At 46.6% G+C, this 27,297-nt stretch overlaps 1 protein-coding gene across 5 annotated transcripts in view; it reads left to right on the forward strand.

Annotated features, from left to right (window-relative positions):
- The window catches only part of PCMT1 (protein-L-isoaspartate (D-aspartate) O-methyltransferase), a 194,513-nt gene that overhangs the window by 63,724 nt on the left and 103,492 nt on the right, over positions 1 to 27,297 (forward strand). For 3 of the 5 annotated variants that reach the window (XM_063917453.1, XM_063917452.1, XM_063917451.1), the window contains exon 2: positions 15,066 to 15,170. The exons of the other annotated variants lie outside the window; for them this stretch is intronic. In XM_063917453.1, coding sequence (XP_063773523.1) covers positions 15,066 to 15,170 — 105 coding nt within the window. The remainder of the gene's footprint in view (positions 1 to 15,065; positions 15,171 to 27,297) is intronic. 5 annotated transcript variants of the gene reach the window in all.

Here is a 27,297-nt window from a genome sequence, read left to right on the forward strand (position 1 = left end):
CAGACAGAGCAGTTCTCAGAACGAGATCTAGCTATCTTCCAAAGGTGGTATCAAAGTTTCACCTGAATGAAGAAATTGTAGTCCCAGCTTTTCAGATATCGGGACTATCTGCGGGAGAAGCGTTGCTGGACGTGGTCCGGGCTTTAAGAATCTACATAGATCGTACTAGTGCCATTAGGAAAACAGATTCTCTCTTCATCCTCTACGGGTTCCATTGAAGAGGATGGCCTGCTAGTAAACAGACGCTGGCGAGATGGCTCCGAATGGGAATATCAGAAGCTTATTCTCATGCAGATCTCCCTATTCCGGCTAATGTCTCTGCACACTCTACACGTAAGGTAGCAGCCAGCAGAACAGATATGTAGGGCAGCCACATGGTCTTCCATAAACACATTCATTAGACATTATGCCTTGGATACTTTTGCCTCTCATGACGCAGACTTCGGGCGAAAGGTCCTCCTGTGCAATCAAGAGCGTCCCCACCACTAAAATGGCTTTGGGAATCCCAATGTTATCCTGTGGATAATCCTGTGGACCCAGCCAGAGAAATATACGTTATGGTAAGAACTTACCGTTGATAACGTGATTTCTCTTATGTCCACAAGTATCCACAGGGATCCCACCCTGACTCATCTGATTTGAGGATCTAGACAATCACTAAACCTCTTCCTTCTTGTATGGAAGGGTGTGCATGTGTGTTCTTATCGCCTGAAAAGGTCTCTACCTAATGTTCCTGCCTAAAATCGCTGTGGAAAGAACTGATCTGACTGAGTCAGTGGGCGGGACTATATAGTGGAGGCCCCAATGCATCCTGGGAGGCCAGAAAGCTTGTGACCGTGTTGGTGCCATTTTCGCTGTCGCTCGACAATATCCCAATGTTATCCTGTGGATACCTGTGGACATAAGAGAAATCACGTTATCAACGGTAAGTTCTTACCATAACACGTGTGTGTGTGTGTGTGTGTGTGTGTGTGTGTGTGTGTGTGTGTGTGTATATATATATAATATATATTGAGTATCCCATATCCAAATATTCCGAAATACAGAATTTTTTGAGTGAGGCTGAGATACTGATACCTTTGTTTTCTGCTGACTCAGTGTACACAAACTTTGTTTAATGCACAAAGTTATTAAAGATATTGGCTAGAATCACCTTCAGGCTGTGTATAAGAAACATAAATGCATTCTGTGCTTAGACATGGGTCGCATTGCCATGATATCTCATTATGGTATGCAATTATTCCAGAATACAAAAAATCCGATATCCAAAATACTGCTGTCCCAAGCATTGGGATACTCAACCTGTGTATGTATGTATGTATGTGTGTGTGTATGTATGTATGTGTATATATATATATATATATATATATATATATATATATATATATATATATATATATATATATATATATATATATATATATATTTATGTATATGTGTGTATATAATTTTTTTTTTTTTTAATAAATCCATCTCCTGATGGCAGTATGCATACTTTCCACTTCAGTGCCTTCATTCTGCCTGAAACCCAGGGACTGGTTTTCTCCTCCTCTCTGAAGTTCCCAAAATGCCTTGCTTCACAAACTCTTCAGCTTGCTGGCAGGGCACAAGGAACTTGAACTTGCCAGGACAACCCTTTTTCCACTTCGGCTGTCCTGACATATAGGAGTCTATTTAGTAAAGTTTAAATCTCAATGTATTCAATTTTGCCATTTATCACAAAATTTATGCCGCTGTATTTAATTGAAATTATCTGCTGGGAGGGCAGATACACAAACTTAGTATACAAAAAGTGAACTATAGTAAGATGCAAAATTGAGATAAAAAGTATACAATCTAGGGTTTAACAGCAGAAGACAGGTCCAATAATGACCCCCCTAAAGGGGATTATCATTATGCTTAATCTGCAACTTTTTTCCACTGCTACTAATACTAATCCAAACTACAGTACCTAGTACACTGTAAGCAAAGTGGGTTCACTACGGCTGGCCGGCGGTCGGGCTCCCGGCGACCAGCATCCCGGCGCCGGGAGCCCGACCGCCGGCTTACCGACAGCTTGGCGAGCGCAAATGAGCCCCTTGCGGGCTCGCCACGCTACGGGCACGGTGGCGCGCTGCCACACTATTTTATTCTCCCTCTATGGGGGTCGTGGACCCCCACGAGGGAAAATAAGTGTCGGTATGCCGGCTGTCGGGCTCCCGGCGCCGGTATACTGAGCGCCGGCAAACAGAAGACCACCCAGCAAAGTATTAGGCAAAACTGAGGAAAAAGTATGCAGTCTGTGTAAAACAGGCAAGCTCTATGCTTTCACCCCTCCATTCACTGCCCAGGCACACAGAGGGGCATCAGAAGTGAAGGGACCATTCCAAACTGATCATTTAGCCCATAGGTTCTCAAACTCGGTCCTCAGGACCCCACACAGTGCATGTTTTGCAGGTAACCCAGCAGGTGCACAGGTGAATTAATTACTCACTGACACATTTTTAAAGGTCCACAGGTGGAGTTAATTATTTCACTTGTCATTCTGTGAGGAGACCTGCAAAACATGCACTGTGTGGGGTCCTGAGGACCGAGTTTGAGAACCTGTGATTTAGCCTGCTCTTTACAAACCATCCGATTCCATGCACATTTATTGTGGTTCATCAACCTTGCTGGGTATTGTATTTGCTATCGATTTACTGGGTGTGGTTCATCAAATCGACAGTGTCTAGGTCGACAGTCACTAGGTCGACAGGGTTTCTAGGTCGACAGGGTTTCTAGGTCGACAGGGTTTCTAGGTCGACATGTGCTAGGTCGACAGGTCTAAAGGTCGACATGAGTTTTTTTTTTTTTTTTTTTTTTGGTGTCTTTTTCTTCGTAGAGTAACCGGGATCCCAAATTAGTGCACCGCGTCCCCTCGCATGGCTCACTTCGCTCGCCATGCTTCGGGCATGGTGCCTTCGCTTGGCACACTTTACCGTTCCAATCGTAGTCCACGTGGATCGTTAAGTATGAAAAAAAAAAATGTGAAAAACTCATGTCGACCTTTAGACCTGTCGACCTAGCACATGTCGACCTAGAAACCCAGTCGACCTAGTGACTGTCGACCTATAGTGGTCGACCTAAACATTGTCGACCTAGACACTGTCGATCTTCAGACCGGATCCTGATTTACTGTGTCATATTATATGCTAATTTGGGTCTGCGTTGTTGTTATTAATAGTTCTCTTTTAGGGACAATACTGGACGTCTTCTGTTTTGTCCCCTATTATTAAGAACAGAAATACATCCAATAACCCGGTGTACAATTGAGGATTAATACATTTGTGTTATCTTATTTGACATATACCTGGGAAATTGTTTTCACATTCTGCTTGTACTAAATACCAAGGTGGTTCCATCACCTATGGGTTATCACTACTCAATACACTCTATTCTCAAGGGGCGGCACACATTCTGTCCAAAGTAATTATGATGTGTATTTTTATCTTGATTTTCTTGACATTTCTCTACTGCAAGCTACCAGGAGCCACATAATTATATTTCTCTAACGTCCTAGAGGATGCTGGGACTCCGTAAGGACCATGGGGATAGACGGGCTCCACAGGAGACATGGGCACCTTAAGAAAGACTTTGACTCTGGGTGTACACTGGCTCCTCCCTCTATGCCCCTCCTCCAGACCTCAGTTTGATACTGTGCCCAGAGGAGATGAGTGCACTGCAGGGAGCTCTCCTGAGTTTCCTGATAAGAAAGTATTTTAATTAGGTTTTTTATTTTCAGGGAGCACTGCTGGCAACAGACTCCCTGCATCGTGGGACTGAGGAGAGAGAAACAGCACTACTTCTCTGAGTTTCAAGGTCCTGTTTCTTAGGCTACTGGACACCATTAGCTCCAGAGGGAGTCGGAACACAGGTCTCACCCTGGAGTTCGTCCCAGAGCCGCGCCGCCGTCGTCCTCGCAGAGCCAGAAGATAGAAGCCGGGTGAGTATGAGAAGAAAGAAGGCTTCAAAGGCGGCAGTAGACTTAGTGATCTTCACTGAGGTAACGCACAGCACTGCAGCTGTGCGCCATTGCTCCCATACACCTCACACACTTCGATCACTGTAAGGGTGCAGGGCGCAGGGGGGGGCGCCCTGGGCAGCAATATAAACCTCTATTATGGCATAAACACACATATACATGTACAGCTGGGCACTGTTAATGTATATAAAGAGCCCCCGCCATGTTTTTAAATAATTTGAGCGGGACAGAAGCCCGCCGCCGAGGGGGCGGGGCTTCTCCCTCAGCACTCACCAGCGCCATTTTTTCTCCACTGCACAGCGCTGAGAGGAAGCTCCCCGGACTCTCCCCTGCTTACTGAGGTGACAGTGGGTTTTTCAAGGGGGGGGGGCACATAATTGGCGAAAAACAATTTATTTCAGCGCTACTGGGGAAACATTCTGTGTTTTGCCTGGGTTATATAGCGCTGGGGTGTGTGCTGGCATACTCTCTCTCTGTCTCTCCAAAGGGCCTGGTGGGGAACTGTCTTCAGATAAGAGCTTCCCTGTGTGTGTGGGGTGTGTCGGTACGCGTGTGTCGACATGTATGAAGTGGAAGGCTCACCTAAGGACGAGGGGGAGTGTATGAATGTCAGATCTCCGTCGGCAGCGCCGACTACAGACTGGATGGAGAGGTGGAATGTCTTGAGTGCTAGTGTAAATTTATTACACGAGATTAGACAAGGCTGAGGCTAGGGAACAGTCAGGTAGTCAGACCATGCCTGTCCCTGTGTCACCGGGACCTTCCGGGTCTCAGAAGCGCACATTGTCCCAAATAATGGACACAGATACCGACACGGATTCAGACTCCAGTGTCGACTATGAGGAGGCAAAATTACAGCCAAAAGTGGCTAAGGGCATTCGATGTATGATTATTGCAATGAAAGATGTTTTGCATATCACAGAGGAACCCCCTGTCCCTGACAAAAGGGTACACATGTATAAAGAGAAAAAGCCTGAGGTCACCTTTCCATCCTCGTATGAGCTGAGCGAGCTATGCGAAAAGGCTTGGGAATCTCCAGACAAGAGGCTGCAGAATCCCAAAAGGATTCTTATGGCGTATCCTTTCCCGCAAACGGATAGGATACGATGGGAGTCTTCTCCTAAGGTGGACAAGGCATTAACACGTTTATCAAAAAAGATAGCGCTGCCATCCCAAGATACGGCTACCCTCAATGATGCTGCTGATCACAGATAGGAGGTTATCATGAAGTCCATTTACACACATTCAGGTACAATTCTTAGACCGGCAATGGCGTCGGCCTGGGTTTGTAGTGCTGTCGCAGCATGGACCGACTCCTTATCTACGGAAATTGAGACCCTAGATAAGGATACCATTTTAATGACCCTAGGGCATATAAAAGATGCTGCGTTATATATGAGGGATGCTCAAAGAGACATTTGTTAAGTTCCAGAATAAACGCTATGTCTGTTTCTGCTAGGCGAGTTTTATGGACCCGACAGTGGACGGGTGATGCCGACTCAAAGAGGCATATGGAGTCTTTGCCTTACAAAGGTGAGGAGTTATTTGGAGAAGGCCTCTCGGACCTCGTCTTCACAGCTACGGCAGGTAAATCGAATTTTTTGCCTTATGTTCCCTCACAGCCTAAGAAAGCGCCTCATTATCAAATGCAGTCCTTTCGTTCGAATAAAAGCAAAAGAGTACGAGGATCGTCCTTTCTTGCCAGAGGTAAGGGCAGAGGAAAAAAGCTGCACACAGCTAGTTCCCAGGAACAGAAGTCCTCCCCTGCCTCTGCAAAATCCACCGCATGACGCTGGGGCTTCCCTGGGGGGGACAGTCCGCTCAAGTGGGGGCACGTCTTCGACTCTTCAGCCACATCTGGGTTCATTCACAGGTGGATCCCTGGGCAATAGAAATTGTTTCTCAGGGATACAAGCTGGAATTCGAAGAGTTGCCTCCTCGCCGGTTTTTCAAATCGGCTCTACCTGCGGCTCCCTCAGAGAGGGAGTTAGTGTTGAATGCAATACAAAAATTGTATCTTCAACAGGTAGTGGTCAAGGTTCCTCTACTGCAGCAAGGAAAGGGTTATTACTCAACCCTGTTTGTGGTTCCGAAACCGGACGGTTCGGTCAGACCCATTTTGAATTTAAAATCCCTGAACCTATACTTGAGAAAGTTCAAGTTGGAATCGCTCAGGGCGGTCATCGCCAGCCTGGAAGGGGAGGATTTTATGGTTTCCCTGGACTTAAAAGATGCATACCTTCATGTTCCAATATTTCCTCCTCATCAGGCGTTCCTGAGATTTGCGGTACAGGATTGTCATTACCAATTTCAGACGTTGCCGTTTGGGCTTTCAACGGCCCCGAGGATTTTCACCAAGGTAATGGAGGAAATGATGGTGCTCCTGCGCAAGCGAGGGGTCACAATTATCACATACTTGGACGATCTCCTCATAAAAGCGAGATCTCGGGAGAAGTTACTGGACAGCGTGTCTGTCTTTGAAGGTGTTACAGCAACACTGCTGGATTCTCAATATCCCAAAGTCACAGTTGGTTCCTACGACGCGTCTGACCTTCTTGGGCTTGATTCTGGACACAGACCAGAATAAGTTTTTTTCTTCCAATGGAAAAATCTCAGGAGCTCATGACTCTGGTCAGGAACCTATTGAATTCAAAACAGGTGTCAGTGCATCACTGCACTCGAGTCCTGGGGAAAATGGTGGCATTGTACGAAGCCATTCCCTTTGGCAGGTTCCATGCGAGGACCCTTCCAATGGGACCTACTGGACAAGTGGTCCGGGTCACATCTACAAATGCATCAGATGATCACCCTGTCCCCTAGAGCCAGGGTGTCTCCTGTGGTGGCTGCAGAGTGCTCACCTCCTAGAGGGTCGCAGGTTCGGCATTCAGGACTGGATCCTGGTGACCACAGACGCAAGTCTCCGAGGTTGGGGAGCAGTCACACAGGGAAGAAATTTCCAAGGTCTTTGGTCGAGTCTAGAGACTTGTCTCCACATCAACATCCTGGAGTTGAGGGCCATATACAACGCCCTACGTTAAGCGGAGGCATTACTCCGCAACAAACCAGTTCTGATTCAGTCGGACAATGTCACCGCAGTAGCTCATGTAAACCGCCAAGGCGGCACAAGGAGCAGGGGGGCAATGGCGGAAGCCACCAGGATTCTTTGCTGGGCGGAAAATTATGTAAGCACACTGTCAGCAGTGTTCATTCCGGGAGTGGACAGCTGGGAAGCAGACTTCCTCAGCAGACACGACCTGCATCCTGGAGAGTGGGGACTTCATCAGGAAGTCTTCGCGCAGATCACAAGTCGGTGGGGACTGCCCCAAATAAACATGATGGCGTCCCGTCTCAACACAAAGTTAAAAAGGTATTGCGCCAGGTCAAGAGATCCTCAGGCGATAGTTGTGGACGCCCTGGTGACACCGTGGGTGTTTCGGTCGGTCTATGTGTTTCCTCCTCTTCCTCTCATACCCAAGGTGTTGAGAATAATAAGACAGGGAAGAGTGAGAACAATCCTCATTGTTCCAGATTGGCCACGAAGGACTTGGTATCCGGATCTACAGGAATTGCTCACAGACGATCCGTGGCCTCTAACTCGAAGACAGGACCTGCTGCAGCAGGGGCCCTGTCTGTTCCAAGACTTACCGCGGCTGCGTTTGACGGCATGGCAGTTGAACGCCGGATCCTAGCGGAAAAAGGTATTCCGGATGAGGTCATTCCTACGCTAATAAAGGCTAGGAAGGACGTGACATCAAAACATTATCACCGAATATGGAGAAAATATGTTTCTTGGTGTGAGGCCAGGAATGCTCCTACGGAGGAATTCCATCTGGGTCATCTCCTTCACTTCCTGTAAACTGGAGTGAATTTGGGCCTAAAATTAGGCTCCATAAAAGTTCAGATTTCGGCCTTATCCATTTTCTTTCAAAAGGAATTGGCCTCTCTGCCTGAAGTACAGACTTTTGTAAAGGGAGTACTGCATATTCAGCCTCCTTTTGTACCTCTGGTGGCGCCTTGGGACCTTAACATGGTGTTAAGTTTCCTTAAGTCACATTGCTTTGAACCACTCAAAACGGTGGAGTTAAAATATCTCACTTGGAAGGGGGTCATGTTGCTAGCCTTGGCTTCGGCTAGGCGAGTTTTGAAATTGGCGGCTTAATCACATAAAAGCCCCTATCTGGTTTTTCATGTGGATAGGGCAGAATTGCGGACTCGTCCTCAATTCCTACCTAAAGTGGTTTCAGCCTTTCATATGTATCAACCTATTGTTGTGCCTGTGGCTACGCGTGACTTGGAGGATTCCGAGTCCCTGGATGTGGTCAGGGCTTTGAAAATTTACGTGGCCAGAACGGCTAGAGTCAGAAAAACAGAAGCACTATTTGTCCTGTATGCAGCCAACAAAGTTGGCGCTCCTGCTTCAAAGCAGACTATTGCTCGCTGGATCTGTAACACGATTCAGCAGGCGCATTCTACGGCAGGATTGCCGTTACCAAAATCGGTTAGGGCCCATTCCACTAGGAAGGTGGGCTCTTCTTGGGCGGCTGCCCGAGGGGTCTCGGCACTACAGCTGTGCCGAGCTGCTACTTGGTCGGGGTCAAACACCTTTGCAAAGTTCTATAAGTTTGATACCCTGGCTGAGGTGGACCTCCTGTTTGCTCAATCGGTGCTGCAGAGTCATCCGCACTCTCCCGCCCGTTTGGGAGCTTTGGTATAATCCCCATGGTCCTTACAGAGTCCCAGCATCCTCTAGGACATTAGAGAAAATAAGATTTTAAACCTACCGGTAAATCTTTTTCTCGTCCGTAGAGGATGCTGGGCGCCCGTCCCATGTGCGGACTACTTCTGCAAGACTTGTATATAGTTATTGCTTAAATAAGGGTTATGTTATAGTTTAATCGGTTTTGGACCGAAACTGTTGTTTTTCATACTGTTAACTGGTTAGTTTAACACAAGTTATATGGTGTGATTGGTGTGGCTGGTATGAATCTTAACCTTGGATTAACTGAAATCCTTTCCTCGTACTGTCCATCTCCTCTGGGCACAGTTTCTCTAACTGAGGTCTGGAGGAGGGGCATAGAGGGAGGAGCCAGTGCACACTCAGTCCGTCTTTCTTAAGGTGCCCATGTCTCCTGCGGAGCCCGTCTATCCCCATGGTCCTTACGGAGTCCCAGCATCCTCTACGGACTACGAGAAAAAGATTTACCGGTAGGTTTAAAATCTTATTTTATCTTGACAATTTGCAGCCAGCTGAGATCAATAGGGTGTCCAGTCACCCTTCAGAAAGTATGTGTGATGGAAGGCTCTGGTGCATGTGGGACAAGGGGAAAAAAATACGTTTTGTTAGTTGTAATTATGTCGAATTAGAAGCTGAACATTTAAGGGAATTGCTTACCTAGCTGTGAGGAGTTTTGCTCCACTTATTACATTACTCTTCTGATGAGAGGTACACAGGCAAACAAAATGTATGCCACTCTCACCAGCTAGGACACTGATTTGAGCACACATGGCCGGATTCAATAACATGGGGTAACTTATCGTGCCATGAAAATGGTGGTAGCCTGGGGCTTTAATGCCTGGGGGCTACTTGGTTACAGCTGATTTTCCTTGAACGTTAATCCATAAAATCCTGGCTAAATTCCCGGAGCTATGGGTCAACAACTTAACGGTACTCTCGATCAGGGCAGTTAATGCGGATTTTCTGTTAAAGCCTCCTCAGGCTCGAACAGATTTCTGTGTTAACTGCATTTTGTGGGCTATAATTGAATAGTCCTGCCAGAATTTAGCCCTCAATCCAGCAAATTTTTGAAAAACCGATTTTCTATGTTCTGTGCTTGCATTCGAAGAGGTCATATATTTATTTCTCGTTGGTCATAATTAGTCACTTCTGAAGTTGTCTTGCAACGATATTCTTATCAAAACTAGTGACCAGCAACAAATATTGTGTCCATATATAGATATATATTTTTTTATAAATATTCTCATAGGTTGCTGTGCTCACCTCCACTTTTCTAAATCATTGGATTGTCAATGCATGCAAGGCCAAATCCCTACCAACATCAGAGCTCAGGGTCTTCATGATTTTACATTTATTTTTTTAAATCTGAGTATTAAATATGCACAGAGAATAAAAATAAATGGTAAGGAAATTTGCATTGGATTACTTGACATGGGATGACCCATTAATGCCGCTTCACTTTACAAAATGTCTAATTCTTAGTGCTTCTTGAACAGGGATGGGCAATTATGGGGTGGGGCCACTTAAGTTCACCCTGTATTAGAACTCCCTTACAGAGCAGCGCACAGCATTGTAACTCCCTTACAGTGCAGCACACTCCTTGCATCTTGGTTATGCACACCCTTGGAACTTCCTTACTTCTAAGCCACACAGTAGAAAGTTCTAAAGCTGGGTACACACGGCACGATCTAGCCAACTATTCTGGCTAGATAGGTAGTTGAATGATGATAATCTGTTTGTACAGGCTAGATCGTTCGCTAGGCGCGCTCCCGCGTGTCAACGACAAAATCGTTGTTAGACTGTGCAGCAAGGTCAATTTTGGCTAGATCGTTCATGGTCGTTAACTGTCTACACAGTGTGTATGAAAGATGAATTATTTTGGCTAGATGTCATCTAGCCACTAAGGAAATATTTAAATTTGGAGCCAAAAACCATCTAGGCAAGATCTTTGAAAGATTTGGCTAGATCTTTCCATGTGTACACTCTAGATTGTTGAGTCAGGAGCAGGGAGCTGAAAGTGAAAGATTTTATCTTTCGGTCTTTCCGTGTGCCAAGGCACGCTGCTCAGATGTAGTAAGGAAGTTCAAAGGCAGTGCGGATCTTAAGTGACACTTCTTGTCACAGTGCTAAATATTTGTAGGGCTGCATACAGGTTGTGGAGTGATGGGACGCAAAGGCCCAGACTGCATTACCCGGTGGGCCATAGTTCTAGTAGATAATTCTAAATCCTCTTCTCTTTTGAAGCAGCATCCATTTAAAAAAAAAAAAAAAAAATTAATTGGGTGAACTTACAATGAGGTGTGTTTGCAGCCACTATGATCTTGCATCAGTTACACAGGAGTCTTACATGACCACATACAGTATGTCTGTTCATTTGTCCTTACTGTACATACAGTACATCATCACTCAGATGTGCAACTTTCTGCTTTCCACTAGATTAGCACAACTACATCCCCACTCGGGTGGAGGTGACTGGTGGTCTCCTGACCGCCGGTCATATGACTATATCCCCACTCCTCTGCTAAAATAAACTGCTACCGTGAATATTCCAGTGGTCATTTTAAGTTAAAGGTTGTCTGTTTCCATTCACTGCAAATATAGATACACATAAATACGCTGGAGATGAAGATCAAGCAAAACGCGCTTAGACCCTAGTCAAACATGCCTTAAAAAAAATTGTAGACCTCTAAAGTGCTTATATCGGAACGAAGGCAGGATTGCCACTGTAAGAGAAAAAAATACAAAGTAGGTTTACCAGCATTCTGTTAGTGCACCTTTTTGTATTTTCTGTGCCTCATAAAAACGAAATTGAAATACCTGTTATAAACAAGTCACAGATAATCGAATGTGGCTGTGATAAACAGACTCGAGAAAGGTTAGCTTCTGCTGCAGACCATACAGTGTGTTAAAAACCTTACGGTACTGTAGGCTTTATATATCCATATCCATTGATGTTCTGCTTAATTCTACAGGTTACACATTAGTGATCAGTGTTTGTTTTAATGTAGATGATTGTTTATTTGATTTGATCTTTCCTTCCATTTATTCTTACTGCAATTCCCATTTTTATATAGCTGGCAGTCTTGATGTACAATAGCTGAAATGTATAATGTTTTGCTTTGTTCACCTCAAGCAGTGTAAGTGGTGACCCAAGACTGAACATGTTGTTCACAGAAGAATGGCATGCATAAATTCTCCTAAAAGTGCAGCGTTTCAGGGAGACGATGATAAAGCTATAACTTCTCTATCTAGGTCATAAAATATTTGACTATCCACGCAGTAAAGTAGTGTGTGTGAGAGAGATCTTTTGATACCTCTTCATGATTTTTAGCATTGCTGGATAAATTATGGAGAACTAGCTTACTGTGCAGATTCCAGCTATATTCCAAAACATCCCCCTCAGTAAGTACTTGACCTAAGTTTTTTGAAAGCCTGTGTTATTCCAGTTGCCCACACACAAATGTCAGAACACTCAAGTCCTTTTACATTTTTTCTGCTGGGCAATGATATTGTATATGGTCACATTAGATCTTAACTGGCAAGCAGTATTCCCTGTTTAAATTATGACTGACTTTGTTGTGAAGTGATCACTTAAAGCAGCACTTGCAGGATGTGAATTCACAAGAACCCTAGGGAGGCTGCCCAATGCATCTTGTCTTAAACCTGTCTGAAATCTGGATCTGTGTGACACTGGTTCACTACGATCTGCCGGCGGCCGGCCTCCCGGCGACCAGCATACCGGCCGCCGGCTTACCGACAGTGTGGCGAGCGCAAATGAGCTCCTTGCGGGCTCGCTGCGCTCGCCACGCTACGGGCACGGTGGCGCGCTACGCACGCCACACTATTTTATTCTCACTCCAGGGGGGTCGTGGACCCCCACGAGGGAGAATAAGTGTCGGTATGCCGGCTGTCGGGCTCCCGACGCCGGGAGCCCGACCGCCGGCATACTGAAGACCACCCGTGTGACACAGCAGCAGTGTCGGTAAGAAGCCACAATCTCCATGATTGCAACTTCTTATCCTCACACCATTCCTCAGCCATTTCAAAGTTGCGCACAGAGATAACTAGCTGTCTGGAAGTGCAGATTTGTTTATTTACAGTTTCTTATATAGCGTAGCAAATTCCGTTGCTCTTAAAAATTGGACACAATTAGAAGACAAAACTGGGTAAAAACAAACGGTCATAGAGGTAGGAGGGCCCTGCTCACAAGCTTACAATCTATGGGGAAATAGGCATTGATACGGAGTAATGGTTAGCATTACTGCCTCACAGCACTGAGGTCATTGGTTCGATTCCCACCATGGCCCCAACTGTGCGGAGTTTGTATATTCTCTCCGTACTTGCGTGGGTTTCCTCCAGATACTCCGGTTTCCTCCCACAATCCAAAAATATACTGGTAGGTTAATTGGCTCCCAACAAAAATTAACCCTAGCGTTAATGTCTGTGTGTACATGTGATAGGGAATATAGATTGTAAGCTCCACTGGTGCAGGGACTGATGTGAATGGGCAAATATTCTCTCTGTACAGCGCTGCAGAATATGTGCGCTATATAAATAACTGCTAATAATAATAATAATAAAGGATAGGTGCTATCTATTGCATAGCTGTCCACCAGATTGCAAAGGTTCTTGGTTGGCTGCATGATATCACATCACAGCAGTGATGAACCAGGGTCAGGAGGAAGTGAAAGTGAAGATATAGAAAATATGTGGGGGATATGTGTGGACTGTACTGTGGGGATATAATTGGATAGAAAAGCTATGAAGGTAATGTGAGCGGTTCTGGAATTTGATAAGCTTGTCTGAATAGGTGAGTTTTCAGGGAACGCGTGAAGGTTTGGAGACTAGAGGAGAGTCTTATTGTACGTGGTAGGTCATTCCACAGAGTGGGTGCAGCCCGAAGAAAGTCCTGTAATCGTACATGGGAGCAAGTAATGAGTGTGGATGAGAGACGTAGATCTTGTGAAGAGCGAAGGGGCCGGGTTGGGAGATATTTTGAGATAAGCGAAGAGATGTATGTTGGTGTAGTATGGTTAAAAGTTACAGTAGCGATACATCACATATACAAATTTTGCCCTTAAAAATTAAAATATGCCCTCCTCACTGATTAGCTGCAGGGTGCTAGAATGAACACTAATAATGCTAGTATTTAAGCCCGCACAGCAAGCAGAATATTTTGTGATTAAATAAACATATTGGGGGAAATTCAATTGTTTGAAAAGTCGGTTGGGTGTCTGTCTGTTTTTTCCTATGTAATAGACAGGGAAAAACAGACACCCAACTGACTTTTCAAACATTTGAATTCTCCCCTATTTAGTGCCTAATGTGTTTTGTAATAAATACCTTAATTAACCACTTGCTTGGCAAGGTCGCATCAGATGCGACCACACCAAGCAGTGTTTTATCTGACCTGGTCGCACAGGATGCGACCAGTCGGATAAACAGTGCTAGCAGCGGCAGGGAAACTTCTCTCTGCTGCTGCTGTCAGAGGGACTGGAAGGTCCCCCTGCCTCACTACACCCTCCTCAAAGTGTTGCTGTTCTGCCGATCATTGCTGATCGGTCAGCATGGCAGGATCCCCCCCAGCGGCTGCAGACAATGGCAACCGCTGGGGAAGTGTAAAACAAACCCCCCCCCCCCAAGCCACACCCAGGCCTCCACTCTTGTGTACCTGGCAGCTATTGGGCCCTAAAAGGTAAAATCGCAATGATACCAGTGTTCCGATGGTCACAATGTTACCGACCGATGTTTAAAAAATAATAATTCAAAAATTGTATTTATTTTTTAACTAAAATCATTTTGCATAAGGTTAGATTCATGTTCTTCACCTAATTCAATCATAAAAAACACGACAATTTCTGTGTTTTTTTTGGGGTGGGGATTCAATTAAGTGGTTGAAAATAAAAAAATAGAAGCTTAAAAAAAGTCACAAATTAATTTTTATTAATAGGAAATGTTAATAATCTATTAAGCCTGCAAAATGAAACTATAAAAAGTGTGTAGGAGGGATATAGCGCTCAGAATGTTTCACAAAAATAGCACATTTATTATATTACAGATCCAAATACTGTATCTATTCATTTAACAGCTTCAGTTTCCCTAATCCCCCTACTTCCTTTTTTATTTTTTCCATCCAATTTGTAGTTAGCACCTCGCCCAATTACACGTTCTATTAGTAAATACAGTGGTGATCTTTTTTTTTTTTTGTACATTTCATTCTTTAACGTCTTCCATTCTTTAACAAATGAATGTAATGAATTAGAAATTGGGCATAAATATTATTATACTGGAAAAAATATATACTAACAAGTTTTCTAAAACAATTTTCAGAAAATGGAATTATAAAGTCAGACAAAGTATTTGAAGTCATGTTGGCAACTGATCGCAGACATTATGCAAAATGCAATCCTTATATGGACTCTCCTCAATCAATAGGTAACACTGCTATTCTTTATTCCCAAAATATAATTGTGTATTTTCTTTTAATTTTTAATTATTGCTTGTTTACTGGAGATGATATTTTTTCAGGTGTTTTTAAAAATGTTAATTCTAATTAATTTATGTTGATCTATCCAGTATCCGTTTTCTGCAGAAGTGATTTGTAAATGTTGGATTCCTTTTGTCTACAAAGTATTTGCATGTGACTTTTACACAGAAGTGCCAAAAGTCATGGGATTGGTGCATTGTATAGTGTAGGACCCCCTCTAGCGCGCCGAAATGTAGCAACTTGACGTGGCATAGATTACGGAAGATCTCTGGAGAGATTTTGACTCATGCTAGTTGGATAACTTCACAGCTCCCTGATACTTGTAGGTGCACGATCTTGGGTGCGAATGGACCTCTCCACCATCTCCCATAAATACTCAATGGAGTTCATATCGGGTGAACTTTGTGGCCACACCGTTCGTCTGAATACCCCAGGATGCTTTTCCAACCAATTTTTCACAACTTGAGACTGATGACACAGTGCATTATGCTGCTAGAATATTCCATAGTTGTGGGCGTACATGAAGGACCTCAAATGATCAACAAGCCCTACAGCATAGTGGTTACCGGTCAATGATGTGTTCAGGTGGATCAGCAGACTCAATCCATGCAGCATGAACTTACCCCATACTATTATGGAACCATCACCAATCAACATGGTGCTTTGTTGACAACTTGGGTCCATGGCCTCATGCGGTCTGCGTCACACCGGAAACCAACCAACTGATCAATTGGAATAGATGGGGCTATGCCACATCTTGCCAGTCCTCCATTGTCCAATTGGGGAGGTCATGAGCCCTTGTGAGGCTCTGTGTCCATTGTTGTCATATTAACAGGGGCGCTCTGGTAGATTTTCTGCTTCCGTATACCATGGAAGCTAAAGAACACTAGACTGACCTGCTGGATAGATCTAGTGTCTCCTGCATTGAATGTGGATGTGATTTGAGCCAGTATTGCCTTTCTGTTACCACGGACAATTATGTGCAGTTGCTTCTGATCACAATCATTAAGCACACACTGTTGTTGATAATGCATTCCATGACGTATTCCCGATATAATCGTGACACCATAGATCAAGGAATGTTGAATGTCCGCCTAGCCGGAGTTCGTCTCATGACCTACAACCTACTATTATTTTTCTCTAACGTCCTAAGTGGATGCTGGGGACTCCGTAAGGACCATGGGGATTAGCGGCTCCGCAGGAGACTGGGCACAACTATAAAGAAAGCTTTTAGACTACTGGTGTGCACTGGCTCCTCCCACTAAGACCCTCCTCCAGACCTCGGTTAGATTATTGTGCCCGGCCGAGCTGGATGCACACTAGGGGCTCTCCTGAGCACCTAGAAAGAAAGTATATTTAGGTTTTTTATTTTCAGTGAGATCTGCTGGCAACAGACTCACTGCAGCGAGGGACTAAGGGGAGAAGAAGCGAACCTACCTAACAGGTGGTAGTTTGGGCTTCTTAGGCTACTGGACACCATTAGCTCCAGAGGGATCGACCGCAGGACCCGACCTTGGTGTTCGTTCCCGGAGCCGCGCCGCCGTCCCCCTTACAGAGCCAGAAGCACGAAGAAGGTCCGGAAAATCGGCGGCAGAAGACTTCAGTCTTCACCAAGGTAGCGCACAGCACTGCAGCTGTGCGCCATTGCTCCTCATGTACACCTCATACTTCGGTCACTGATGGGTGCAGGGCGCTGGGGGGGGCGCCCTGAGGGCAATAAATAACACCTTGGCTGACAAAATATACATCATATATAGTCCCAGAGGCTATATAGATGTAAAATCACCCCTGCCAGTATCACAGAAAAAGCGGGCGAAAGTCCGCCGAAAAGGGGGCGGGGCTTCTCCCTCAGCACACTGGCGCCATTTTTCCCTCAGTTCCGCTGGAAGGAAGCTCCCTGGCTCTCCCCTGCAGTCTGAGAATACTACAGAAGGGTAAAAAAGAGAGAGGGGTCACTAAATTTAGGCGCAGTATAGATATATATATATATGTAATATATATATAAAAAAGCAGCTATAGGGAAAACACTCATTGATAGTGGGATCCCAGTGTTATATAGCGCTCTGGTGTGTGCTGGCATACTCTCTCTCTGTCTCCCCAAAGGGCTTTGTGGGGTCCTGTCCTCTGTCAGAGCATTCCCTGTGTGTTTGCGGTGTCGGTACGGCTGTGTCGACATGTTTGATGAGGCTTATGTGGAGGCGGAGCAGATGCCTGTAAATGTGATGTCACCCCCTGCGGGGTCGACACCTGAGTGGATGGTGCTGTGGAAGGAATTACGTGATAGTGTCGACTCCTTACATAAAAGGTTTGACGACATACTTAATGTGGGACAGCCGGCTTCTCAGCCTGTGCCTGCCCAGGCGTCTCAAAAACCATCAGGGGCTCTAAAACGCCCGCTACCTCAGATGGTTGACACAGATGTCGACACGGATACTGACTCCAGTGTCGACGACGAAGAGACTAATGTAACTTCCAGTAGGGCCACACGTTACATGATTGAGGCAATGAAAAATGTGTTGCACATTTCTGATGTTAACCCCGGTACCACAAAAAAGGGTATAATGTTTGGAGAGAAAAAACTACCAGTAGCTTTTCCTCCATCTGAAGAGTTAAACGAAGTGTGTGAAGAAGCGTGGGCTTCCCCTGATAAAAAGATGGTAATTTCTAAGAGGTTACTAATGGCGTACCCTTTCCCGCCAGAGGATAGGTCACGCTGGGAAACATCCCCTAGGGTGGATAAAGCGCTCACACGCTTGTCGAAGAAGGTGGCACTACCGTCTCCGGATACGGCCGCCCTGAAGGAATCTGCTGATAGAAAGCAGGAGGCTATCCTGAAGTCTATATATACACACACAGGTGTGATACTGAGACCAGCTATAGCTTCAGCCTGGATGTGCAGCGCTGCTGCTGCGTGGTCAGATTCCCTGTCCGAAAATACAGATACCCTAGACAGGGACACTATTTTGCTGAACGTAGAGCATATAAAAGACGCACTTTTATACATGAGGGATGCACAGAGGGATATTTGCCGGCTGGCATCCAAAATTAGTGCTATGTCCATTTCTGCCAGGAGAGGGTTATGGACTCGGCAGTGGACAGGTGATGCAGATTCCAAACGACACATGGAACTTCTGCCTTATAAGGGTGAGGAATTGTTCGGGGATGGTCTCTCGGACCTCGTTTTCACAGCAACAGCTGGGAAGTCTACATTTTTGCCCCATGTTCCCTCACAACCAAAGAAAGCACCGTATTATCAGGTACAGTCCTTTCGGCCCAATAGGGGCAAGCGGGTTAAAGGCGCGTCCTTTCTGCCCAGAGGCAGAGGTAGAGGGAAAAAGCTGCAGCATACAGCCAGTTCCCAGGAGCAAAAGTCCTCCCCCGCTTCCTCTAAGTCCACAGCATGACGCTGGGGCTCCACAGGCAGAGCCAGGTACGGTGGGGGCCCGTCTCAAGCATTTCAGCAATCAGTGGGCTCGCTCACAGGTGGATCCCTGGATCCTTCAAATAGTATCTCAGGGGTACAAACTGGAATTCGAGACGTCTCCCCCCCGCCGTTTCCTCAAATCTGCCTTGCCAACCACTCCCTCAGGCAGGGAGGCAGTGTTACAGGCAATTCAAAAGCTGTATTCACAACAAGTGATAGTAAAGGTACCCCTACTTCAACAAGGAAGGGGTTACTATTCCACAATGTTTGTGGTACCGAAACCGGACGGTTCGGTGAGACCCATTTTAAATTTGAAATCCTTGAACACATATATCAAAAAATGCATGTTCAAGATGGAATCGCTCAGGGCGGTTATTGCAAGCCTGGACGAGGGAGATTACATGGTATCGCTGGACATCAAGGATGCTTACCTACATGTCCCCATTTACCATCCTCACCAGGAGTACCTCAGGTTTGTGGTACAAGATTGTCATTACCAATTCCAGACGTTGCCGTTCGGTCTCTCCATGGCTCCGAGGGTCTTTACCAAGGTAATGGCGGAAATGATGATACTCCTTCGAAGGAAGGGAGTTTTAATTATCCCGTACTTGGACGATCTACTGATAAAGGCGAGGTCCAGAGAGCAGTTGTTGGTAGGGGTAGCACTATCTCGGGAAGTGCTACAACAGCACGGCTGGATTCTAAACATTCCAAAGTCACAGCTGGTCCCTACGACCCGCCTACTGTTCCTAGGGATGGTTCTGGACACAGAACAGAAAAAAGTGTTTCTCCCGGAGGAGAAGGCCAAGGAGCTGTCATCTCTAGTCAGAGGCCTCCTAAAACCAAAACAGGTGTCGGTGCATCACTGCACGCGGATCCTGGGAAAAATGGTAGCTTCCTACGAAGCGATTCCATTCGGCAGGTTTCATGCAAGAACCTTTCAGTGGGACCTGTTGGACAAGTGGTCCGGATCGCATCTTCAGATGCATTGTCTGATAACCCTGTCTCCAAGGACCAGGGTATCTCTACTGTGGTGGCTGCAGAGTGCTCATCTTCAAGAGGGCCGCAGATTTGGCATACAGGACTGGGTCCTGGTGACCACGGATGCCAGCCTTCGAGGCTGGGGAGCAGTCACACAGGGAAGAAACTTCCAAGGACTATGGTCAAGTCAGGAGACTTCCCTGCACATAAAAATTCTGGAACTAAGGGCCATTTACAATGCCCTAAGTCAGGCAAAACCCCTGCTTCAAAACCAGCCGGTACTGATCCAGTCAGACAACATCACGGCAGTCGCCCATGTAAATCGACAGGGCGGCACGAGAAGCAGGACGGCGATGGCAGAAGCCACAAGGATTCTCCGATGGGCGGAAAATCACGTGTTAGCACTGTCAGCAGTGTTCATTCCGGGAGTGGACAACTGGGAAGCAGACTTCCTCAGCAGGCACGACCTCCACCCGGGAGAGTGGGGACTTCATCCAGAAGTCTTTCAAATGATTGTAAACCAGTGGGAAAAACCACAGGTGGACATGATGGCGTCCCGCCTAAACAAAAAGCTAGAAAAATATTGCGCCAGGTCAAGAGACCCGCAGGCGATAGCTGTGGACGCTCTGGTAACACTGTTGGTGTACCGATCGGTTTATGTGTTCCCTCCTCTTCCTCTCATACCAAAGGTACTGAGGATAATAAGGAGAAGAGGAGTAAGAACTATACTCATTGTTCCGGATTGGCCAAGAAGAGCGTGGTATCCGGAACTTCAAGAAATGATGTCAGAGGACCCATGGCCTCTACCGCTCAGACAGGACCTGCTGCAGCAGGGGCCCTGTCTGTTCCAAGACTTACCGCGGCTGCGTTTGATGGCATGGCGGTTGAACACCGGATCCTGAAGGAGAAGGGCATTCCGGAGGAAGTCATTCCTACGCTGATAAAAGCTAGAAAAGAAGTAACCGCGAACCATTATCACCGCATATGGCGAAAATATGTTGCGTGGTGTGAGGCCAGAAAGGCCCCAACGGAAGAATTTCAGCTGGGCCGGTTCCTGCACTTCCTACAGTCATGGGTGACTATGGGCCTTAAATTGGGTTCCATTAAGGTCCAGATTTCGGCTCTATCGATTTTCTTCCAGAGAGAATTAGCTTCACTACCTGAAGTTCAGACTTTTGTTAAGGGAGTGCTGCATATTCAGCCCCCTTTTGTGCCTCCAGTGGCACCTTGGGATCTCAACGTGGTGTTGGATTTCCTAAAGTCACATTGGTTTGAGCCACTGAAAACCGTGGATTTAAAATATCTCACGTGGAAAGTGGTCATGTTGTTGGCCTTGGCTTCGGCCAGGCGTGTTTCAGAATTGGCGGCTTTGTCATGTAAAAGCCCTTATCTGATTTTCCATATGGATAGGGCAGAATTGAGGACTCGTCCCCAGTTTCTCCCCAAAGTGGTATCAGCTTTTCATCTGAACCAACCTATCGTGGTGCCTGCGGCTACGAATGACTTGGAGGCTTCCAAGTTGTTGGATGTAGTCAGGGCCCTAAAAATTTATGTTTCCAGGACAGCTGGAGTCAGGAAGACTGACTCGCTTTTTATCCTGTATGCGCCCAACAAGTTGGGTGCACCTGCTTCTAAGCATACTATTGCTCGCTGGATCTGTAGTACGATTCAGCTTGCACATTCTGCGGCTGGACTGCCGCATCCTAAATCAGTAAAAGCCCATTCCACGAGGAAAGTGGGCTCTTCTTGGGCGGCTGCCCAAGGGGTCTCGGCTCTTCAACTTTGCCGAGCTGCTACTTGGTCAGGGGCAAACACGTTTGTTAAATTCTACAAATTTGATACCCTGGCTGAGGAGGACCTTGAGTTCTCTCATTCGGTGTTGCAGAGTCATCCGCACTCTCCCGCCCGTTTGGGAGCTTTGGTATAATCCCCATGGTCCTTACGGAGTCCCCAGCATCCACTTAGGACGTTAGAGAAAATAAGAATTTACTCACCGGTAATTCTATTTCTCATAGTCCGTAGTGGATGCTGGGCGCCCATCCCAAGTGCGGATTGTCTGCAATACTTGTACATAGTTATTGTTACAAAAAAATCGGGTTGTTATTGTTGTGAGCCGTCTGTTCAGAGGCTCCTACGTTTGTCATACTGTTAACTGGGTTCAGATCACAAGTTGTACGGTGTGATTGGTGTGGCTGGTATGAGTCTTACCCGGGATTCAAAATCCTTCCTTATTGTGTACGCTCGTCCGGGCACAGTATCCTAACTGAGGCTTGGAGGAGGGTCATAGGGGGAGGAGCCAGTACACACCACCTAGTGGTCAAACTTTTAAATTTTGTGCCCTGTCTCCTGCGGAGCCGCTATTCCCCATGGTCCTGACGGAGTCCCAGCATGCACTACGGACTACGAGAAATAGATTTATCGGTAAGTAAAATCTTATTATATAGTTAATACTTTTAATATTATTCTGATGGAGAACTGTTTTACTCTTATCTTTTCTCTATCGTCCTAAGTGGATGCTGGGGTTCCTGAAAGGACCATGGGGAATAGCGGCTCCGCAGGAGACAGGGCACAAAAGTAAAGCTTTTACAGGTCAGGTGGTGTGTACTGGCTCCTCCCCCTATGACCCTCCTCCAGACTCCAGTTAGATTTTTGTGCCCGGCCGAGAAGGGTGCAATTCTAGGTGGCTCTCATAAAGAGCTGCTTAGAGAGTTTAGCTTAGGTTTTTTTATTTTACAGTGATTCCTGCTGGCAACAGGATCACTGCAACGAGGGACAGAGGGGAGAAGAAGTGAACTCACCTGCGTGCAGGATGGATTGGCTTCTTGGCTACTGGACATGAAGCTCCAGAGGGACGATCACAGGTACAGCCTGGATGGTCACCGGAGCCACGCCGCCGGCCCCCTCACAGATGCTGAAGCAAGAAGAGGTCCAGAATCGGCGGCTGAAGACTCCTGCAGTCTTCTTAAGGTAGCGCACAGCACTGCAGCTGTGCGCCATTTTCCTCTCAGCACACTTCACACGGCAGTCACTGAGGGTGCAGGGCGCTGGGAGGGGGGCGCCCTGGGAGGCAAATGAGTACCTATATAAGGCTAAAAATACCTCACATATAGCCCTAGAGGCTATATGGAGATATTTACCCCTGCCTAAATGTACTAAATAGCGGGAGACGAGCCCGCCGGAAAAGGGGCGGGGCCTATCTCCTCAGCACACGGCGCCATTTTCTGTCACAGCTCCGCTGGTCAGGAAGGCTCCCAGGTCTCTCCCCTGCACTGCACTACAGAAACAGGGTATAACAGAGAGGGGGGGCAAAATAAATGGCAATATATCAATATAAAAGCAGCTATAAGGGAGCACTTAATCATAAGGCTATCCCTGTCATATATAGCGCTTTTTGGTGTGTGCTGGCAGACTCTCCCTCTGTCTCCCCAAAGGGCTAGTGGGTCCTGTCTTCGTATAGAGCATTCCCTGTGTGTCTGCTGTGTGTCGGTACGTGTGTGTCGACATGTATGAGGACGTTATTGGTGTGGAGGCGGAGCAATTGCCAAATATGAGGATGTCACCTCCTAGGGGGTCGACACCAGAATGGATGCCTTTATTTGTGGAATTACGGGATAGCGTCAACTCGCTTAAGCAGTCGTTTGCCGACATGAGGCGGCCGGACACTCAATTAGTGCCTGTCCAGGCGCCTCAAACACCGTCAGGGGCTGTAAAACGCCCCTTGCCTCAGTCGGTCGACACAGACCCAGACACAGGCACTGATTCCGGTGGTGATGGTGACGAATCAACCGTATTTTCCAGTAGGGCCACACGTTATATGATTTTGGCAATAAAGGAGATGTTACATTTAGCTGATACTACAGGTACCACTAAACAGGGTATTATGTGGGGTGTGAAAAAACTACCAGTAGTTTTTACCGAATCAGAAGAATTAAATGACGTGTGTGATGAAGCGTGGGGTGCCCCGATAAAAAACTGCTAATTTCAAAGAAGTTATTGGCTTTATACCCTTTCCCGCCAGAGGTTAGGGAGCGCTGGGAAACACCTCCTAGGGTGGACAAAGCGCTAACACGCTTATCAAAACAAGTGGTGTTACCATCTCCTGAGACGGCCGCACTTAAAGATCCATCAGATAGGAGGATGGAAAATATCCAAAAAGGTATATACACACATGCAGGTGTTATACTACGACCAGCTATTGCGACTGCCTGGATGTGCAGTGCTGGGGTAGTTTGGTCAGAGTCCCTGATCGAAAATATTGATACCCTGGACGGGGACAATATTTTACTGTCGTTAGAACAAATAAAGGATGCATTTCTTTATATGCGTGATGCACAGAGAGATATCTGCACACTGGCATCACGGGTAAGTGCTATGTCCATTTCGGCCAGAAGAGCTTTATGGACACGACAGTGGACAGGCGATGCGTAGAGGAGTTATTTGGGGTCGGTCTATCGGAATTGGTGGCCACGGCTACGGCCGGGAAATCCACCTTTCTACCTCAAGTCACTCCCCAACAGAAAAAGGCACCGACTTTTCAACCGCAGCCTTTTCGTTCCTTTAAAAATAAGAGAGCAAAGGGCTATTCATATCTGCCACGAGGCAGAGGACGAGGGAAGAGACAGCAACATGCAGCTCCTTCCCAGGAACAGAAGCCCTCCCCGGCTTCTACAAAAGCCTCAGCATGACGCTGGGGCTTCGCAAGCGGACTTGGGGGCGGTAGGCGGTCGTCTCAAAAAATTACAGCGCGCAGTGGGCTCACTCGCAGGTAAATCCCTGGATCCTGCAGATAATATCTCAGGGGTACAGGTTGAAATTAGAGACAGAGCCACCTCGCCGTTTCCTGAAGTCGGCTTTACCAACGTCCCCCTCAGAAAGGGAGACGGTTTTGGAAGCCATTCACAAGCTGTATTCTCAGCAGGTGATAGTCAAGGTACCTCTTCTACAACAAGGGAAGGGGTATTATTCCACTCTTTTGGTGGTACCGAAGCCGGATGGCTCGGTAAGGCCTATTCTAAATCTGAAGTCCTTGAACCTGTACATAAAGAGGTTCAAGTTCAAGATGGAGTCACTCAGAGCAGTGATAGCGAACCTGGAAGAAGGGGACTTTATGGTATCCTTGGACATCAAGGATGCGTATCTCCACGTCCCAATTACCCCTCACACCAGGGGTACCTCAGGTTCGTTGTACAAAACTGTCACTATCAGTTTCAGACGCTGCCGTTTGGTTTGTCCACGGCACCTCGGGTCTTTACAAAGGTAATGGCCGAGATAATATTTCTTCTTCGAAGAAAAGGCGTATTAATTATCCCATACTTGGACGATCTCCTAATAAGGACAAGGTCCAGAGAACAGCTAGAGATGGGTTTAGCACTATCTCAAGAGGTGCTAAAGCAGCACGGATGGATTCTGAATATTCCAAAATCCCAATTAATGCCGACAACTCGTCTGCTGTTCCTGGGGATGATTCTGGACACAGTTCAGAAAAAGGTTTTTCTTCCCGAAGAAAAAGCCAAGGAGTTATCTGACCTGGTCAGGAACCTCCTAAAACCAGGAAAGGTGTCTGTACATCAATGCACAAGAGTCCTGGGAAAAAATGGTAGCTTCTTACGAAGCAATCCCTTTCGGCAGATTCCATGCAAAGGGATCTGTTGGACAAATGGTCAGGGTCGCATCTTCAGATGCACCTGCGGATAACCCTGTCGCCGAGGACAAGGGTATCCCTTCTGTGGTGGTTGCAGGAGGCTCATCTATTGGAGGGCCGCAGATTCGGCATGCAGGATTGGATCCTGGTGACCACGGATGCCAGCCTGAGAGGCTGGGGAGCAGTCACACAGGGAAGAAATTTCCAGGGAGTGTGGTCGAGCCTGAAAAAGTCTCTTCACATAAGCATTCTGGAACTAAGAGCAATCTACAATGCTCTAAGCCAGGCGGAACCTCTGCTTCAAGGAAGACCGGTGTTGATCCAGTCGGACAACATCACGGCAGTCGCCCATGTAAACAGACAGGGCGGCACAAGAAACAGAATGGCAGAAGCTGCCAGGATCCTTCGCTGGGCGGAGAATCACGTGATAGCACTGTCAGCAGTATTCATCCCGGGCGTGGACAACTGGGAAGCAGACTTCCTCAGCAGACACGACCTTCACCCGGGAGAGTGGGTACTTCATCCAGAAGTTTTCCACATGCTATTAAACCGTTGGGTAAAACCAATGGTGGACATGATGGCGTCTTGCCTCAACAAGACACTGGACAGTTATTGCGCCAGGTCAAGAGATCCGCAGGCAATAGCTGTGGACGCGTTGGTAACACTTTGGGTGTACCAGTCCGTATATGTGTTTCCTCCTCTGCCTCTCATACCAAAGGTATTGAGGATTATACGGCAAAGAGGAGTAAGACTAGTGGCTCCGGTTTGGCCAAGAAGGACTTGGTACCCGGAACTTCAAGAGATGGTCACGGACGATCCGTGGCCTCTACTTCTGAGAAGGGACCTGCTTCAGCAGGGTCCTTGTCTTTTTCAAGACTTACCGCGGCTGCGTTTGACGGCATGGCGTTTGAATGCCAGATCCTAAAAGGAAAAGGCATTCCAGAAGAAGTCATTCCTACCTTGATAAAGGCAAGGAAGGAAGTCACCGCGAAGCATTATCGCCGTATTTGGCGAAAATATGTTGCGTGGTGCGAGCAGCGGAGTGCTCCGATGGAGGAATTTCAACTGGGTCGTTTTCCTACATTTCCTGCAATCAGGATTGTCTATGGGTCTCAAATTGGGATCTATTAAGGTTCAAATTTCGGCCCTATCAATATTCTTCCAAAAAGAATTGGCCTCAGTCCCTGAGGTCCAGATTTTTATCAAAGGAGTACTGCATATACAGCCTCCTGTGGTGCCTAAGGTGGCACCGTGGGATCTAAATGTAGTTTTTAGATTTCCTCAAATCCAATTGGTTTGAACCACTAAAGAATGTGGATTTGAAATATCTCACATGGAAAGTGACTATGTTACTGGCCCTGGCTTCGCCCGGGAGAGTATCTGAACTGGCGGCTTTGTTTTATAAAAGCCCTTATTTAATTTTCCATTCGACATAGGGCAGAGCTGCGGACGCGTCCGCATTCTCTCCCTAAGGTGGTATCAGCGTTTCACCTGAACCAGCCTATTGTAGTGCCTGCGGCTACAGACGACTTGAAGGACTCCAAGTTGTTGGACGTTGTCAGAGCCTTAAAAATATACATTTAAAGGACGGCTGGAGTCAGAAAATCTGACTCGCTGTTTATACTGTATGCACCCAACAAGTTGGGTGCACCTGCTTCTAAGCAGTCGATTGCTCGTTGGATTTGTAACAAAATTAGACTTGTACATTCTGTGGCAGGCCTGCCACAGCCTAAATCTGTTAAGGCCCATTCCGCAAGGAAGGTGGGCTCATCTTGGGCGGCTGCCCGAGGGGTCTCGGCATTGCAACTCTGCCGAGCAGCTACGTGGTCAGGGGAGAACACGTTTGTAAATTTTTACAAAATTGATACCCTGGCAAAGGAGGACCTGGAGTTCTCTCATTCGGTGCTGCAGAGTCATCCGCACTCTCCCGCCCGTTTGGGAGCTTTGGTATAATCCCCATGGTCCTTTCAGGAACCCCAGCATCCACTTAGGACGATAGAGAAAATAAGAATTTACTTACCGATAATTC

Source organism: Pseudophryne corroboree, chromosome 4, assembly GCF_028390025.1.
Source record: "Pseudophryne corroboree isolate aPseCor3 chromosome 4, aPseCor3.hap2, whole genome shotgun sequence".
Taxonomy (NCBI): domain Eukaryota; kingdom Metazoa; phylum Chordata; class Amphibia; order Anura; family Myobatrachidae; genus Pseudophryne; species Pseudophryne corroboree.